The 17,429-nt window shown below is 42.1% G+C and overlaps 1 protein-coding gene across 1 annotated transcript in view; it reads left to right on the top strand.

Moving 5' to 3' along the window:
* The window catches only part of VPS37D (VPS37D subunit of ESCRT-I), a 48,330-nt gene extending 32,194 nt beyond the window's left edge, over nt 1-16,136 (top strand). Inside the window, exon 4 of the mRNA XM_089657348.1 lies at nt 13,581-16,136. Coding sequence (XP_089513474.1) covers nt 13,581-14,372 — 792 coding nt within the window. The 3' untranslated portion in view covers nt 14,373-16,136. The remainder of the gene's footprint in view (nt 1-13,580) is intronic.
* The last annotated feature ends 1,293 nt before the right edge of the window (nt 16,137-17,429 follow it).

The raw sequence follows: 17,429 nt of genomic DNA, 5'->3' as shown, positions 1-17,429 counted from the left end.
ATTGTTGGTGTCAGTGGGGGGGGGGAGGAATAGTTCCCCATCTTTGGTGTCAGTGGGGGGGGGAATAGTGCCCCATCGTTGGTATCAGTGGGGGGGATGAATAGTGCCACATTGGTGTCAATGGGGGGGATAATGTCCCAACATTGGTGTCAGTGGGAGGAATAGTACCCCATCATTGGTGTCAGTGGGGGAAGGAATAGTGTTCCATAGTTGCTGTCAGTGGGGGGGGGAATAGTGCCCCATCGTTGGTGTCAGTGGGGGTGAAATAGTACCCCATCATTGGTGTCAGCGGGGGATGGAATAGTGTTCCATAGTTGCTCTCAGTGGGGGGTGGAATAGTGCCCCATCATTGGTGTCAGTGGGGGTGGAATAGTGCCCCATCATTGGTGTCAGTGCGGGGGGAGGAATAGTGCCCCATCGTTGGTGTCAGTGGGGGGAGGAATAGTGCCCCATCATTGGTGTTAGTGGGAGGAATAATGCCCCATCATTAGTATCAGTGACACCAATGATGGGGCACTATTCCTCCCACTGACCCCAATGACACTTAACTTGCTGACCCCTGTTCCAGCATGGTGCTGTTGCAGCCAGCATACCTGGTTACAGCAGCACCATCTGCACGGCACACTTACCTGTCAGCTGTCCTTCTTCACTCCGGCCTCTCCCTCACTCGATGTTGGCGGGGCTGCTCGGCTCCGCCTCCTCACAGGTGATTGTCCGCCTGTGTGCCTTTCCTGAGCTACAGTTCTGGCACCCAATCACCGGTGAGGAGGCGGAGCCGAGCGGCAGGAGTGAGGGAGAGACCGGAGTGAATGAAGGAGCAGCGCTTCCTGGACTGGATTGTCGTGGGACTGGGACCGGAGCCAGGTAAGGTACAGCAGCCCCCTGCCCGCCCCTATACTTAGTGTCCCTTCCTCGTGGAAAATACGCCCCTGCCGGCGGGCTGGATAAATGGCCATGTGGCCCGCGGGCCGTAGTTTGAGGACCCCTGTTCTAATTGTTTTAAGAGTTCTGTTAATGGTTTGTTTGCTGGTTTCTCAGGAAACAGAAGATCTCTAAGAGTGTCATATGTTTTAGCCCCAACAGCTGTCAGAAATACAGCTACTTGCCTATCAGGAGCAGGGGCGGACTGACAACTCATGGGGCCCCCGGGCAATAGGGGATCATGGGGCCCCTGTGTCCTTGCCCAAACTCATAAAAGCCTATGAAAAAGGTACCAGGGGCATCTCATGGGGCCCCCTACTGACCCTGGGCCCTTGGGCAGTGCCCGAGTTTCCAAATGGTCAGTCCGTCCCTGATCAGGAGGTATGGCGTTTGCACTGTACTGTTCCAGTCTTTCAGCCCAGGAACTCCAGTAGGTCTGCTCTCCATCAAATTCACTTAATGTGCCTGTCAGTGCCATCTTCCTGCTGGGTATCTGTGGATGTACTTTCTCCAGGTGCCAGTATCTCTTGTTGTTTTGTTTTCCTCTCACTCTCTAGATCAGGCTGGACACAGCCTTCATAAATCCGATCCTCGTCGCCACTGTTATACTTTCTGTCTGCTGAGAGGCCTTTGTTGCTGGTTGCACCATTCCTTTATTGCTGCACTCTTACTTTATAATCAGGTTATTTAGTATCATCACAGGAATACAGCAGTGTACATCCTCTTCTATTACCGTCTATACACACTCTCCATGACTACCCAAGATGGCTGCCGTGCCCTCTGATGTGTGTCATTCCTTGTCGGAGCCACTAGTTAAGGTGACAGAGAGTGTAAACACATTCAGCTATAACAACGTTCATCCAAGTAAAATTCTTCTCTCCTTCTGGGGGACTTTGTGGCCTCTGTGAACATCAAGGATACCTGCTTGCATGTCCTCATCTTCCCAGCTATTAAAGTGTTACTAAACCTAGGCCCCTGCATTCACTATATCTGGTCTCCCACAGTACACAGAACATGGAAATGCAATTATTTTAGTAAATATAAACTGCTAAATATATTTTCTCATCAGCAGTTAGAGCAAACTTGTGACTGCTATCAGTGTCCAGCTGAGTATTGGTTAAAGCGTGTAGGAGGAGGTTTTATTTTGCTCTAGGAGGATGCAGAACCCCTGACCTCTGTCTGGATAGTGCTGATTGGCCCTGTGCTGATCACATGCATTCTCCCAAGAAAAAAAAAAAACCTCTCTTGCAATACACACCAAATTGAGCATGTGCAGAGTGACTCCACACTATGTGTTATCAGAAGATAAGAGGGGGAACTGGAAGAAGGGGAGGGTCAGAGAAGTCAGGATCAAACAGTGTTTTACACAGTGCAGAAGATTGACTTCTTAGGTTCCACAGTGAGTATAACAAGCATGCTTTACTGCATATACAGACTGATTTTACTGTTGTAGGTTTAATAATACTTTAACGCTACCTGCTTTTTGCTGTGGGCTTGCATCACTATAAGTTTGTTGCCTTTCCCTTTGATCTGTTCACTGTACCTTAAATATTCACCAAGGCACTAGACCCCGTGCTAGTCTTGCTACACTCTCAAGTGTTTTGCTTGGCCTATAATGGTTCTATTGTGGTACAAGCCAAGGAAGCGATTAAAACTCTGTAGTGTAATAATGTGCTTTACTAAACAGAAAATCTGCACATACAACTGCAGGATACCAAATCATAACAAAATATGCCTACAACATGCACAATCTGACTATCTGTGTATGTGATAGGCATATACTCAAACAGTTACTTAAGTTGGACTTTTCTCTATGATGGAGTCATTTTCTAGGATCCAGGACCTTCCAGACTGCTTCCTCTTTCTCCACAGTCCTCAGAGCAAATGTTGCTTATTTGTCTTCCAACAACTCTGTATTCCTTTTGCTTCAGAACAAGTCTGTCTTTGTCTCTCACCACATAGTGGTCTTAATTCGTAGTCCCCTACATCATCTCCTCTAGCCTGAGTTCCTCTGCTGAGCTCATAAACCAGTCCGATTGGTTCATTTCATACCAATAGGGGAGGCTTAGCTTTAAACACAACACTTGTAACTTAAGAATCACATATCTAAGCTATAAAAATCACCGCATATCCATAGCAACACATTCCACCTTGATTTTTTATAGCATGATATGTGAAAAACTGGAAACTTAGCAATTCTGTACAGCTTTTTTATAACCTTTGTCCAGGAAAGGGCGAAATAAACCTCCTGTATTGCAAATGGGAGGAAAAAATTCCCTTTTGACCCCGGTATGTTCTGGGTGATCAGACTTTTGTCCCTGGATAAGATGCAACATTCCTTTCAGCAGGGAAGGAAAGTAAGTCCCAGTTGAAAGTTCCTTGACCTCCTGGTCATAAGGGAATGCTCAGATGAAAGTCCACTCCAATTCAGCCGCCATCAGGAAATCTTCTTCATCTTCCTCATGCTCTCATCTCCTCTTCTGGTTTGCCTCATCCCATCTGGCCTGGTCATGTGCTCTGCCTGCTCCACCTCTCTAATGTTCATTACCTTAAAAGAGTAAGAGACAAAGCAGATTATATGTTCTTTCCAGCTGTGCCAAAAAACATAGCTGACTGCTCACATTTCTCTACCCCTCAACCCCTACCTTAATTAAATCAGTCCACATGTGTCTCTTGAAAATCAGAGGCCTTGCCTTCCTTTTATCTGACTCAACTTGGCCATCTCTATTTCAGTTGGTCAGATTCCCAGCTTCCCGCTTATGGGAAGTAACAGTGCCATTTGTCCTACTCCTACTTAGAGGCTTAAGGCCTTTGTCCTTTGTTACAGCATCATTAAACTTGTTCATGAGGGCTGTACACCACACTTCGAAGCCACTGCAGGTTTAACTTCGAGTTCCCTACTTTTTAAATCCTTTGCCTTGCTTGCAGTGTCTTCCAAACACTCAGTTGCCACTGTAAGCTGCTCTTTCAGTAAGTCTCTTTCTACCTCTGGCTTTTTATCTCTTTTCAGATTCAATATGTAGAAAGTTCAAACCAAACACAGCTACTTCCTGCATCTCTCCCTTACTGAACCAAAAACCTCTAAGACTAAAATCTGAGGAAAAATCAGACTCCATAACCCCAAGCTCTGTTCAAAGGAGAAGCATACCTAGCTCTTTTGCAACAGACATCCACTTACGGTCTCTGGCCCAGGTAGGCAGGGTACACACCTCCTCCTGGATACCAGAAACCTCTGCCAGCTTACTTTTCCTAAACAGTGTACACAGCATTTTTTCCAAGCACAAGCAATAGTAACAAAAAAAAGCACAAAGAACAGGTCTACTTCAGTTGAGCTTTAGCCAAAGTTGGGGACAAGCCCCCAACTGTTGTGTCTTTTAGGTTACTATGTGGTATAACTCAAGAAAGCTTATACCACTGTAGTGGAATAATATTCTTCGCTGAACAGAAAAGCCGCACATACAACTGCAGGAAAACAATTGGTAGAACCAGTTCCATTGGTGGTAGTTTCATGGTGTGGGCATATATGGCTGCCAATGGAACTGGTTCTCTTGTATTTATTGATGATGTGACTGCTGACAAAAGCAGCAGGATGAATTCTGAAGTGTTTCGGGCAATATTATCTGCTCATATTCAGCCAAATGCTTCAGAACTCATTGGTCGCCGCTTCACAGTGCAGATGGACAATGACCCAAAGCATACTGCAAAAGCAACCAAAGAGTTTTTTAAGGGAAAGAAGTGGAATGTTATGCAATGGCCAAGTCAATCACCTGACCTGAATCTAATTGAGCATGCATTTCACTTGCTGAAGACAAAACTGAAGGGAAAATGCCCCAAGAACAAGCAGGAACTGAAGACAGTTGCAGTAGAGGCCTGGCACAGCATCACCAGGGATGAAACCCAGCGTCTGGTGATGTCTATGCGTTCCAGACTTCAGGCTGTAATTGACTGCAAAGGATTTGCAACCAAGTATTAAAAAGTGAAAGTTTGATTTATGATTATTATTCTGTCCCATTACTTTTGGTCCCTTAACAAGTGGGAGGCACATATGCAAACTGTTGTAATTCCTACACCGTTCACCTGATTTGGATGTAAATACCCTCAAATTAAAGCTGACAGTCTGCAGTTAAAGCACATCTTGTTCGCTTCATTTCAAATCCATTGTGGTGGTGTATAGAGCCAAAAATGTTAGAATTGTGTCGATGTCCCAATATTTATGGACCTGACTGTGTGTATATATATATATATATATATATATATACACACACACAAGTGATTTGCATTTCTGGGTAGTGGGCACGCATGCGCGCTCCGCTCTACCCGCGCCACCATTGGTGGCTAGGGAAGTCAATCACCAGGTCATGGCCGGAGATTCCCCTACGGCACCCAGCGATCGCTGAGTAAAGCTGACAGGGGAGAGACCTGTGTGTAAACAACACAGGTCTCTTTCCTGCCAGCAAGGACAGCAAGGACATGCTGCTGCTTGCACAGCAGAGAAATAAAAAGCAGCATGTCTCCTTAGTAAAACAGCACACATAGTAGAACACACACAGCACACAGTTAACCCTTTGATCGCCTAAAAGTTAACCCCTTCCTGCCCAGTGTCATTAGTACAGTATCAGTGCTTCTTGTTAGCAAAGACATGTAGCAGAATACATTTTGGTCTATATTTATGATGAAATTAGATTTTCTAAACATTGTTTATTGGATATGTTTTATAGCAAAAAGTCAAAAGCACTGCTTTTTTATTCAAAATTGTCAGTCTTTTTTTGTTTATAGCGCAAAAAATAAAAACCGAAGAGGCGATCAAATACCACTGAACCAAAGCTCTATTTGTGGGAAAACAAAAGACATAAATTTAATTTATGTGCACCTTGCATGACCGCGCAATTGTCAGTTAAGGTAACGCAGCGTCGCAACGCAAAAAATGTCCTGGTCAGGAAGGGGGGTAAATCCTCGGGAGGGCACGTGGTTAAAGGCTTTGTACACGGTTTTGTTCATATAGGTCCACCTGTGACTCCATGGGATTTCAACCTAGTTTTGTCAACTCTTCAAAAAACATACTTTTGACCTTTCTGATATATTGTTTTTTCTGTTTTCACTCACAAGACAGCCTTCCTCATTGCCATTGCCTTTTTATTTTGCAAAGAACCTATTCCTGTGCAAAACAGAGCCAAGATTGTCTTGAGGCTCAGGGCCTCCTTTCTCGCCAAGTTGGTTTCACCCTTTTACCTTAACCTGGACATTGTACTTCCATTTCTTTGTAGTACTTCAGTACATCCTGAGTGGATTTTCCTTTCTGCTCTTTCAGTTTATCTATTGCTTATGGCTGCTGTCAGACTGACTGACTTTTTCATAAGTGTTCAGGTCCCTGTTAGAGACTACTTGTCTTTCATTCCACCATTTCTAGGTGTTTTAGGCAACTCATCATTCAAGCCTATAGAATAAGGAAAAGGTTCCAACCTTTCCTGACAAGGTGCACTCCACTAGATTGATAAGCACCTCTAGAGTTTTTTTAGCTTTGGCATCTGTTTATCAAATATGTAAGGCTGCCACCTGGTCTTCCATTCATCTGTTCTCTAAGTTTTACCTGGCAGATGTTCAGGCAGCTCTTTGACCTGCAAATAGCCCATAGTTTTGGTCTTTTTAGTGCTTTGTTTCCCGTGTTTTCTACCCCTCAGTTGAATTGCTTTTGGATGTACCATATGACTTGAAATCCTTCCTACTCTGTATCCCTTACTGACATATTAAGAAAACAGGATATTTACGTATTTTTGGAGTTCATTAAGGGATACAGGTCCCACCCCTCTGTCCTTTGATCACTTCTTTTATCATTTTTTCTCAAAATCAAATCATGAAGGAAGTGGTAGGGGTTATACTGGCAAGCTAACAGTTAGATGCCAGTGTCCAGTTTTGCCATAGGTGGAAATATAACCCATGCATCTCAGATTTCCTTCTGACTCTGTGTCCCTTATGGAACTAAGAGAAAGGGATTTTACGGTAAGTAAAAAATAATGTGTTGTTTTTGGTTTTTTTTGAACGTTGATGGAAGCAGTTTGATCACATTGTAATTCTGGGGTGATTCAGTGAATAGGTTCAGAATTACTGCTTTGAAACTAGCATGTGGCACTTGAGTCATGGGGATGGTCTTGTATATCAAGTAAATTACATGGTCCTTTTGACCTTGTGGTTTACTAAAATAGTAAGACACTATACTGGAAAGAAAATCTTCCATGGATACTTAGAGAATTGAATATGTACTTATTATAGCACTCCCCCTAGCAACCAGTCTGTGACAGCATGCCTGATTTCAAATTACGGCATAAATATCACACAGCTTTTGACTCTCCTGTGGAAACTAATGGGATAAGGCCTTTAAATCTCTGAACATCTTTGCTTTGAGAGCAAGTGGAAAGAGTCTAATGCTTCCCTTGAGTACATTGTGTTTTCAAAGAAACCTCCATCATACCTATGTTGCTGTTGCACTTGAAGAAGGACTGGCAGAAAGCACATGGTAGTACATAGGTTGTGGAGAAAAGCAGTGGCTGTGGAAGGGCAGGGGCTTGAAGGAAACGGTGGCTGTGGGATTGTGATGGAGGTCTGGGATGATGGTGCACAGTGGCTGTAGAAGAGGGAGGTGAAGGTCATGATGAAGAGAACATTTGCTAAGGAAGGGGAGGATGTCATGAAGGAGAGTGGTTTGGAATGGGGGGGGGGGGTTCTTAAAGATAGCTATGGGAGGGAAGGCGGTGTGGCTGTGAAACAGTGGTATTGATGTAGGAGGGGGCTGTAGGTCATAAGCAGTGGCTGTGGAAGTGTGGGGGCACGAAGGAAACAGTGGCTGTGGGATGTTGGTGTAGGGGTGGAATGAAAGAGAACTGTGGCTATGGAAGAGGGAGACAAGGATCATTATGAAGAGAACACTTGCTGAGGAAGGCCAGGTTGTTATGGGGAAAAAGGTGGTTTTGGAATAGGAGGTTCATAAAGATAGCTGTGGAAGGAAGGGGGAATGTGGTTGTGAAACAGTGGTGGTGGAGATCTGTGTGTGTGTGTGTGTTTGTGTTGGGGGGCGGGGATGATAAACAGTGGCTATGGAAGGGAAGGGGTTACTGAGGGGAACAGTGGCTGTGAAAGCTGGGAAAGTGGGAGAGTTGTGGCTAAACAAAGGTGAACGGAAGAGCAGAAACACAAGTCTTGAACCTTCCCTACTTCTGACTATATCCACCTGACCGGCTCAGTTACCCACCTTTCCTTGTTTGGGAACCCTGTTCACATGTGTCCAATTCTAGTGTAGCTAAATGTATGTGTAACTGTAGAATGTATAATGAGATTTTTGCTGTTACTGCTAATGGCACTGAAACTATATACAGTTGTGCTCAAAAGTTTGCATACTCTGGTAGAAATCATGAAATTTTGACATTGATTTTGAAAATATGACTGATCGTGCCAAAAACTGTCTATTATTTGAGGACAGTGATCATAAAAGACTATTTATTATCACAAAGTTGTTTGGCTCCTTTTTAAATCATAATGATAACAGAAATTGCCCAAAAGGCATCAAAAGTTTACATACTCTGCAATGTATGGCCTTGGTACAGACACACAAGGTGACACACACGGGTTAAAATGCCAATTAGAGGTTAATTTCCCACATGTGCGACTTTTTAAATTGCAATTAGCATCTGTGTATAAATAGTCAATGAGTTTGTTAGCTCTCACGTGGATGCACTGAGCAAGCTAGATACTGAGCCATGAGGAGCAGAAAAGAACTGTCAAAAGACCTGTGTAACAAGGTAATTAGACTTTTATAAAGATGGCAATGGATATAAAAAGATATCCAAAGCCTTGAATATGCCAGTTAGTACTGTTCAATTACTTGTTAAGAAGTGGAAAATACAGGGATCTCTTGATACCAAGCCAAAGTCAGGTAGACCAAGAAAGATTGCAGCCACAACTGCCAGAAGAATTGTTTGGGATACAAATAAAAACCCACAGGTAACCTCAGGAGAAATACAAGCTGGAAAAAGACAGTGTGGTTGTTTCAAGGAGCACAATACTATGATATTTGAACAGAAATGAGCTGCAGTTCAAGGTTGAGTTGCCAGAAAGAAGCCTTTATTCCACCAATGCCACAAAAAAGCTTGGTTACAATATGCCCACCAACAACAGCTTGACACACCTCACAGCTTCTGACACACTGTAATCTGGAGTGACAAGACCAAATGAGAGCTTTATGGTCACAACCATAAGTGCTATGTTTGAAGAGGAGTCAACAAGGCTGATAGCGACAAGAATCCTTCACCACTGTGAAGCATGGTGGTGGCTCACTGATGTTTTGGGGGGGGAGGTCTAAAGGCATGGAGAATCTTGTGAAAATTAATGGCAAGATGAATGCAGCATGTTATCAGAAAAAGTTGGCAGACAATTTGCATTCTTCTGCATGAAAGCTGTGCATGGGACGCTCTTGGACTTTCCAGCATGACAATGATCTCAAGCACAAGGCCAAGTTGACCCTCCAGTGGTTACAGCAGAAAAACGTTAAGGTTTTGGAGTGGCCATCACAGTCTCCTGACCTTAATGTCATCGAGCCACTCTGGGGAGAGCTCAAACGTGCAGTTCATGCAAGATGACCAAAGACTTTGCATGACCTGGAGGCATTTTGCCAAGATGGATGGACAGCTATACCACCTGCAAGAATTCAGGGCCTCATAGACAACTATTACAAAAGACTGCACACTGTCATTGATAGTAAAGGGGGCAGTACACAGTATTAAGAACTAAGGGTATGCAGACTTTTGAACACGGGTCATTTCATTTGTTTGCTTGTTGCCATGGTTTGTTTTATGATTGTGTCATTCTGTTATGACCTACAGTTGAATATGAATTCCATAAGAAATAAAAGAAATGTGTTTTGTCTGTAGCGAACACAGCTGAAAGACGGCTACAGTGCGGCTTTCCAGTTCTGGGAGGAAGTCCATGGACACAGCTGATCACAGATCGCAGTAAAGGGCCAATCACAGCGGCCCTTTACCTTGTGATGTCCAGTCACAACTAGTCACATGTAAATACACTTGCCTGTTATCGGCATTTCCTTTCCTCACACAGACAGCGAAGAACCGATAACCAGCCAGTCTGTCAATACACTGTTTACATTGATAATCAGGGCACAATCAGTGCCCTGATTATCTGTGCATATTAGTGCAACCTCATCAGTACACATCTGTGAAGAAGAAAAATTACTTATTTGCAACATTTTATAACAAAATAAGGAAATTTTTTTTTTTTCAAAAATTGCATTTTTTTTGTTTGTTTAGCAAAAAAATAGAAAAAAACCCAGTGATGATTAAATACCAGCAAAATAAAGCTCTGTGTGAAAAAAATTATAAAAATTTCATATAGATACAGTGTTGCATGGTCACAAAATTATCTTTCAAAGTGTGACAGCGCTGAAAGCTGAAAATTGGCCTGGACAGGAAGGAGGTGAAAGTGCCTCGTATTGAAGTGGTTAAAATGATACATACTGTATATAGTTCTCCAAGGGTATGCAAACTTTTAAGCACAACTGTAAAAAAAATGCAGAGGTATGAATAGTTCCATTGACTATAATAGCAGCCTTTAGGTGTACCGCAAATGTGAAACAGTGAACAGGGTGTAAGTATTCCCTGCTAGGTGAAGTATGCATGCATTGGCATCCACAGAGTAAGGAAACGGTGTCAGTACCAAGAAGCATGGTGCTGGATTAGGTGCAGTGTCACAGCATCCCTAGGTCTTTGCCAAACATCGTTGTTTGGAAATGTGGTGATAATGCACATCGAATGGCACCATCTTTTCTTGGTATACAGAAATATGACAGTGGTTCCACAGTGATTTTGTGGTCTGTAAGTGAACTATACAAAGTAAAGAAGAGCAAAAGAGACAGGAGAAAAAAACAGGAGAAGAGGAGGTTGAGCAGAAGCAGAAAAGGTGAGTTTATGTCTATGTGTGGGTAGAGCATCCAGAAGACACCAGAGAATTGAAGCCCTTTACAAGTAATGGATATATTGTCTAAGTTCATTGACATTGTAATGTGCCAAGAGCTACCTGATGCTTTCTGGCAGCTGTCACTGACTGTGTTGTCACCTGTCAGTGGACTGCAGTGGGCAGAAACGGAACTCCAGGTATAGTTTGTATTGCATAGTTACATTGGTTCAGCTTGGACCAATGTAGATATGCATATTCCATACCTGTGGGAATGCTGTGGAAGCAGAGAGTCTCTGAAATAGTCACTGGTTCTACAGTGATTGCCTTTGTCTTCTGGGTCCTGCGCCAGGGGATTGGTCCTTTGGCACAGATGCCATTCAGAGAAGACCATGCATTTTTCTCAATGAATGTAAAGCACTCTCTGATTGGATGAGGTACATTGGGCAGTGATGTCACAATCTCTAGCCTGTCCAATTAGAAAACACTTTGGAAGGCATTCTTTTAATGGCAGCTGAGCTGAGCGAGTAACCTCCTGTGGTTAGTATTCAGCAATGCATGAAGTGATAAAAGTAGTTTCTGTTGTGCTGATCAACATAATAAAATGCGGTGTTTTTTCCAAGAAATCCTTTGAAGGAAAACTTTCAATTACTGCAGCTGTTTACCTGAAAATCATTTTAATGCTACATTTAAATGTATTTATCTGCTTACTGTAGCATATTGATATATAAAGATTTATAGATTCCTCTTCTAGTGGCTATCTGTATATCAGGCAGTACAGTTGGCATCCCTGCAGAAATACAGCTGAAATAAAAATCAACAACAGGCTAAACACAATAACTGTTTTAGGCAGTCTGAGCAGACAGCTAGAATACACTAGATATAATGTACTTGACATTTTCATTAGCAAATAATATTTACTCATGTAATAATCATATTTGACTTTTTTTTTTAATTCAGTAAAGGTTTGATTGCACTGATCAGTTAAATTTGCTGCCTCAATGATACATTGGTTTTTTTTGGTATTTTGCATGTAAAAATTAATTCACAATGATTATCTTAATGATTGTCAAAGTGATAAGCCTTCTTCTGGAGGAAACTTCTGCCCTCCTAACATTAAAGTAACTTTCATGGCTAAAGCCCCATAAACTTGGGCTGATCATCAGTCAAAATCAGCTGATGCACTAGAAACCATCTGACATTCAGCCCATGTGTACAGGTCCTTGTCGGACAGAAGCCAATCTCATGACCTGCTTCTGTTGAACGAGCATGTTGCAAAACCAGTAGATGATCATCATCCGATCAGTGCTCTCAGCCAATGGCTGCAAGTGCTGACTAGTGTGTTCTGCAGGGGGAGTGGAGTGGGGACCCCTGTCAGAACGCTTTGCCAACAAAGAACACTGCAGGGTAAGGGTAGGAAGCAGCATTTTAAACTGGCAGAAATATCTACTTCATGGCATTTCTACACAAAAATAAGTCACAGATCCTAAGGACTGTAAAGAGATATATAGGTATGATCCTTCCGTTGGGGCTTTAAATGACATGCGTTATAATCCTTAAAGGCAGTCATTCATCAAGATAATGCCGTTCTGATAGAGGTGACCATTTCCTGTTGACCTTCACTGCAACTTCAGCTTATATATTATACAATGGCCACCTCTATCAGACTTGTATAAAGTTTATACATATATACTTTACAGTGGCTATAAATGTGGCTAATGTGAATATCACTTTCATACTGTGCTGTTGTTTTACTGTCTACTCATGTACAATAAAATTGTTTGTAAAGAAAAAAAAATGTGGCTAATATGGTTTATCATAGGATGATTTTACTGTGGCAGTATATATTAAATCAGAAAGAAACTACGAAAATCTCTGCGCTCTCCCTAAATCTCCTCAACCCAAACTGCAGTATAAATACCTGAATAATAATAAAAAAGGTTATATACAACATGCAGCGCTACTCAAAATGAAAAAATATATAAAAACTAATAATTCAGACCATAATGCATACAACCAAAAGCAGTGAATTAAATCAATATAGCAATGTTTCAAAAAATTTTAATAATTCAAGACAAAAATGCTCTGCAAATTAAGAAATGTGCATCAAATCAATACATTATTAGTTTTTTTTTTGTTGTTGGATGAACGAATAATGTATAGAGTTGATGCACTTTTATTGATTTGGACAGCATTTTTTGTTATGAATTATTGTATTTTTTTATGTATTGATTTAATGCATTTCTTTAAGCAATATGGTCTGAATTATTACTTTTTTAAAAATTTAATTTTGAGTAGCGCTGTATGTTGTATATAGCTTATAATAAATATCTGGATTGGATTGGTATGGATGGCAACAAAGCAGTAAATATACATTTGTACAGCCTTCAATACCAGCTGTATCAAGGCCATTTAGAGCTATTTTTGACCTCATTGACATTTGGCCTTCATGAATAAGAACATCATTCAGACTAATTTGATGCATTCAGGGAATTCTATGTACGCTAGCATGCCTCACTGTAAATGCCCTGATAAAAGCATGTAAGCATTACAAAAATGTATTATTATGTCTATTATTATTGTTATTTTAGTAATACAAGTCATTTTTTACTTGCATATAGCTTCATAATATGTTGATATGTTTTACCTTTTCTCTATGATTATATGTTGACTTCTGACCCAGTTATGTCTTCTTTCTACCACAGGCCCTCTCTCAGCTGTTCCTCGAGGGCTCCCTCCCTCTCCTTGTTTTCCTGGATTCTTACCACTTGCTTCGGGCTCAGTGTCACATCCGCAGGATCCAGAATGAGAAGCTGCTTGAGCTTCTGGGAGAAACTCTTGAACAGGACACTTCAGCCCCAAACCAGGAACTGCCTCCTGATCGAGAAGTTTCCGCACAACCTGCCAAATTACCCTCTGACCAGAACCTGGCTCCAAAGTTGCAGGAACTTCCCCCACAGTCCAGAAAACAGCCCCCCAAGCAGGCCTTGCCCACCTCTCAATCCACCAAAATGCTCTCTAACCGGGATCCTCAAATGAAGCCTCGTGATGTGGCTCCAGGGGGAAAACAGCCTTCTCGACCACGAGAACTGCCCATCCAAACCAGCAAAGTGCCCCCTGAAAGGAAACTGCCTTCCAACCCCAAGGAAAAGCCCCACAACCCCAGAGATCAGACCCCCCAGGCCTGTGCTCAGTCTATCCCTTCCCCTGCTGCCCCCTCACAGATGCCCCCAGCTGTGTTTCGTCTGCCTCCTCTGCCATGTGGGATGGCGCCTGCTTTGTTGATCCCAGCGGAGGTGCTGTCTCCTTTTCAGGGTCCAAATGCCCAGTCCCCAGGATGTGTGCCACCTCTGGGGCGATCTAACGGTCAGCAGCAGCAGCCACCTCGGGCTCCTCTGCGTTTCATCGCTCGCATCTACTTCCTGAGCACTCGGCACCTAAGGGTGCTGTCCAGAGCCCAGCGGCAGCAGCAGCAGCAACACCCTCCAAAGCGATAAGTGAGGGGTTGCGGGTGGACAAGGGAGTGGGGCAATTTATGGGACGGGGGACAGGGTAGTTGTCTGTGAGCCTGTGGGTGAGTATGGCTGTGTGACTTCTGCAGACATTGTTCCTTTATCAAAGCAGGATGTTCGTCTGATTCTTTTCAAAATATGAAAGGTGAGTGTACATGTGTGCAGGTGAAGGCTGGCTCCAAGTGAACTTATTGCCTGTATAGAATGTAACTGAGTGAGTCATTTTGTTTGGTGCGCAATGTGTATGCGAATGCTGTGTATTAAATACTTCCCTCCTGGTTGTTTACTGTGTATCAAATGGTGAGTGTGTCTGTGCAGAATCACTGTGTATGCTGTGCCTGCCTGATATCTTTAAAGTAATCCTTGCAGATGTTGGATATGTGTGAATGCAAAGTACATGTGCATTGTCACTGGACATTATGCATAAGTGATGTATATGTATGATGAGATTTATAACAAGTCATGATAAGTCTGTACTTAAAAGTTCACATTAACTAAAAGGGAGTATTGCATTTATAGGAAACTGCTGGGCCGTGCATCTGGCTGGCTTCTTGTATCTCTAGAGTATATGTACCTGCTATATTTCCATGCTCACGGAATTTTCCCACTTCTGTTGTATTCTGTATAACAGGAAATAAATGGTGAACCCAATGGGATGGGTAATGCAGCAGGTGTGTATGCCTGGGAACTCAAACACGTGTGCATGCCTGGGAACTCAAGCACAGATCTATTAATACTGAGGTACCTAAGAGATAAAGGAAACTACTGGTTTAAGGCCCCTTTCACACGACCATTCTGATCAGGTCTGCCTGTCAGTTTTTCAGGCACTGAAAGCAGTCAGTTCATCTATATGGACCAGCAGTTGTCTGTTTACACCTGCCTACCTCTGATCTGACCAGGTCGGCTAAAAACAAATGGACGTGGATCTGTCCTCTTCCGTGTAAGCGGATCGGAGGTAGTCTGGTGTAAACAGACAGCCAACATATTTACACCTGACTTCCCATAGAGCAGAGTGAGCTCAGCCTGTGCCCGCTATGCATAAACGGAGCTGACACAGACCTGTCATCTGCCCGCTCTGCTTTTATCACAGGTGATCAGTGGACAAATCCTCTGCTGAGTGGATCTGCCCAGTGTGAAAGGGGCCTTACACTCCTATGTAATCACTAAACACTAAAGTATTACTTTTGGCTAGAGTGATCTTTTATGTGAACTGTATGCTGACGGGTGAACCTTGTTTCTCCACAGCACGTGTGAAAATGATCCCTTTTTTTAAATAGCAGTTGAAAATAGGAATCTAGGCATACCTCCGATATTAGGACTTCTAAATTGTGATTTGACTAAGTCTTGTCCTGATCATGCAGATCATGTTTATTTCAACAAGTGGTACCTGTTCCCAACTGGCTTTATTTCTTTTGAAAGTTTTCCATTAATATAGTTGGGTAGTAATTAACAGGCAACTCTACAACTAAATGGTATGTCTGTGTTCTTTATTGTAAGAAGAGCAGCAAAGCTGACTAATGCTCGAGGCTGTGCCCGATAGGTGCTTTTCGTATAGGTGCCAAAGGTTGTGTGTCTCCAGGTCCCAGTGACAAAAATCCATTTCTAAGAATGTGTTTGGATAAAGGATGACTGTGAAGCATAATTATCTGAATTGTTGCACTTTTTGTAAATCATATATTTATTATTGTTATTTATAACAGGCTACAATGCAGAGACAACTTGAGGTTATTAAATATTCTGGCAAGTTAATTTATATATTTTTATTGATACATATTGACCAAATTCCCAATTACTATAAAGTGGAAAGAAATGAGCTTGGCCATATATACTGTATATGTGTGGCACTATATCCCCATCTAGCGGCATATTTACAGAATGCAGAATTACACACAGTGTTAGACTGGCTAAAAAAAACACCTTAATATTCTCTTGTATGCTCTAATCCTTACTGGGCCTCAGCAGTGTTTTTGATATTTGTAAAACATAGACATTTTACATTTCTTCTACTACCTGTGAATCACAAATCTCATCCATCCATGATGTAGGTTAGTTTTTATGTATACAGTTCTTGGAATAGGTATTTAAAATTAACATGCTGCTTTTGTTTATTTTGCACTTAGTAGTTATATTGTGAATTTATATCTGTAGCAAACATCCATTGTAATATTTCTTGTGGAATATTTCATATTGTTTACAATTTATTAATAAGAAATTACGGTTCCACTAATTTATGAAATAAGGGGCTATCTGGGCTGCCACTCTTTTTTTGATGTACCGGTTTACGTATTCAGAGTTGTGAATTTAGCTGCTCAACCTGATGCTTCTTTTTTTAAAGGACACAGGATGTATTTATAGCTCATCCTGTCTTAGGAAGATGTAATATATTGTATGATATCCTGTCATACAGGCTCCACCTACTGTATTCACATTCATGCTTTGTGATTATTCTTGCAGAATTCTAATTTTGAGCTGCTGTTGCAGATATGTTACATGTTTTCCATGTGCAGGGCCAACTGGTCTTAAAATGTAAAGCAGCAAACAGTAGCTATGCTGGAGAGAATTGCTATGTGTTACTATTGCTGCAAGGAGTCTAGTGATTACTACCTGTAGCTTCTCCACTGGGTGCTTTTTTTTTTTAGTCAAGTAACATTGGCATGGTAGTTTTAGGCATGAGAAATTCATCAAGGCACTTAGGGGGAGATTTCTTAAAACTGGAGCTTGTAAAATTTCTGCTTCCAGGCTGTATTGTCAAAGCTTAACTAAAGCTAAAGTTAGAAGCTGATTGGCTGATTGGCTACCATGCACAGTTGCACCAGATTCTGTGTGCTCCAATTTTAGTAAATCTCTCCCATTTCATCACAAGGAAAGATGAATTTTGAAAAAGAATTATAGAAAATCAGAGGCGCTTTCAGGCTTCTTCAGTCTTGGTGTGACTGGGGCAGAATTACAGTGGACAAATTAAGCTCTCAGCAAATAACACTTACCTTTACATTTGCTTCTCCAGAGCCCCCCTATTTTCCCCACTCCTTGTTATTGAAGAGT

The sequence above is a fragment of the Staurois parvus genome, unplaced genomic scaffold (genome assembly GCF_062004578.1).
Source record: "Staurois parvus isolate SC_StPar_1 unplaced genomic scaffold, SC_StPar_1.0 ptg000029l, whole genome shotgun sequence".
Classification (NCBI taxonomy): domain Eukaryota; kingdom Metazoa; phylum Chordata; class Amphibia; order Anura; family Ranidae; genus Staurois; species Staurois parvus.
The sequence above is the reverse complement of the archived record's forward strand: the minus strand, read 5'-3'. Positions and strand labels throughout refer to the sequence as shown.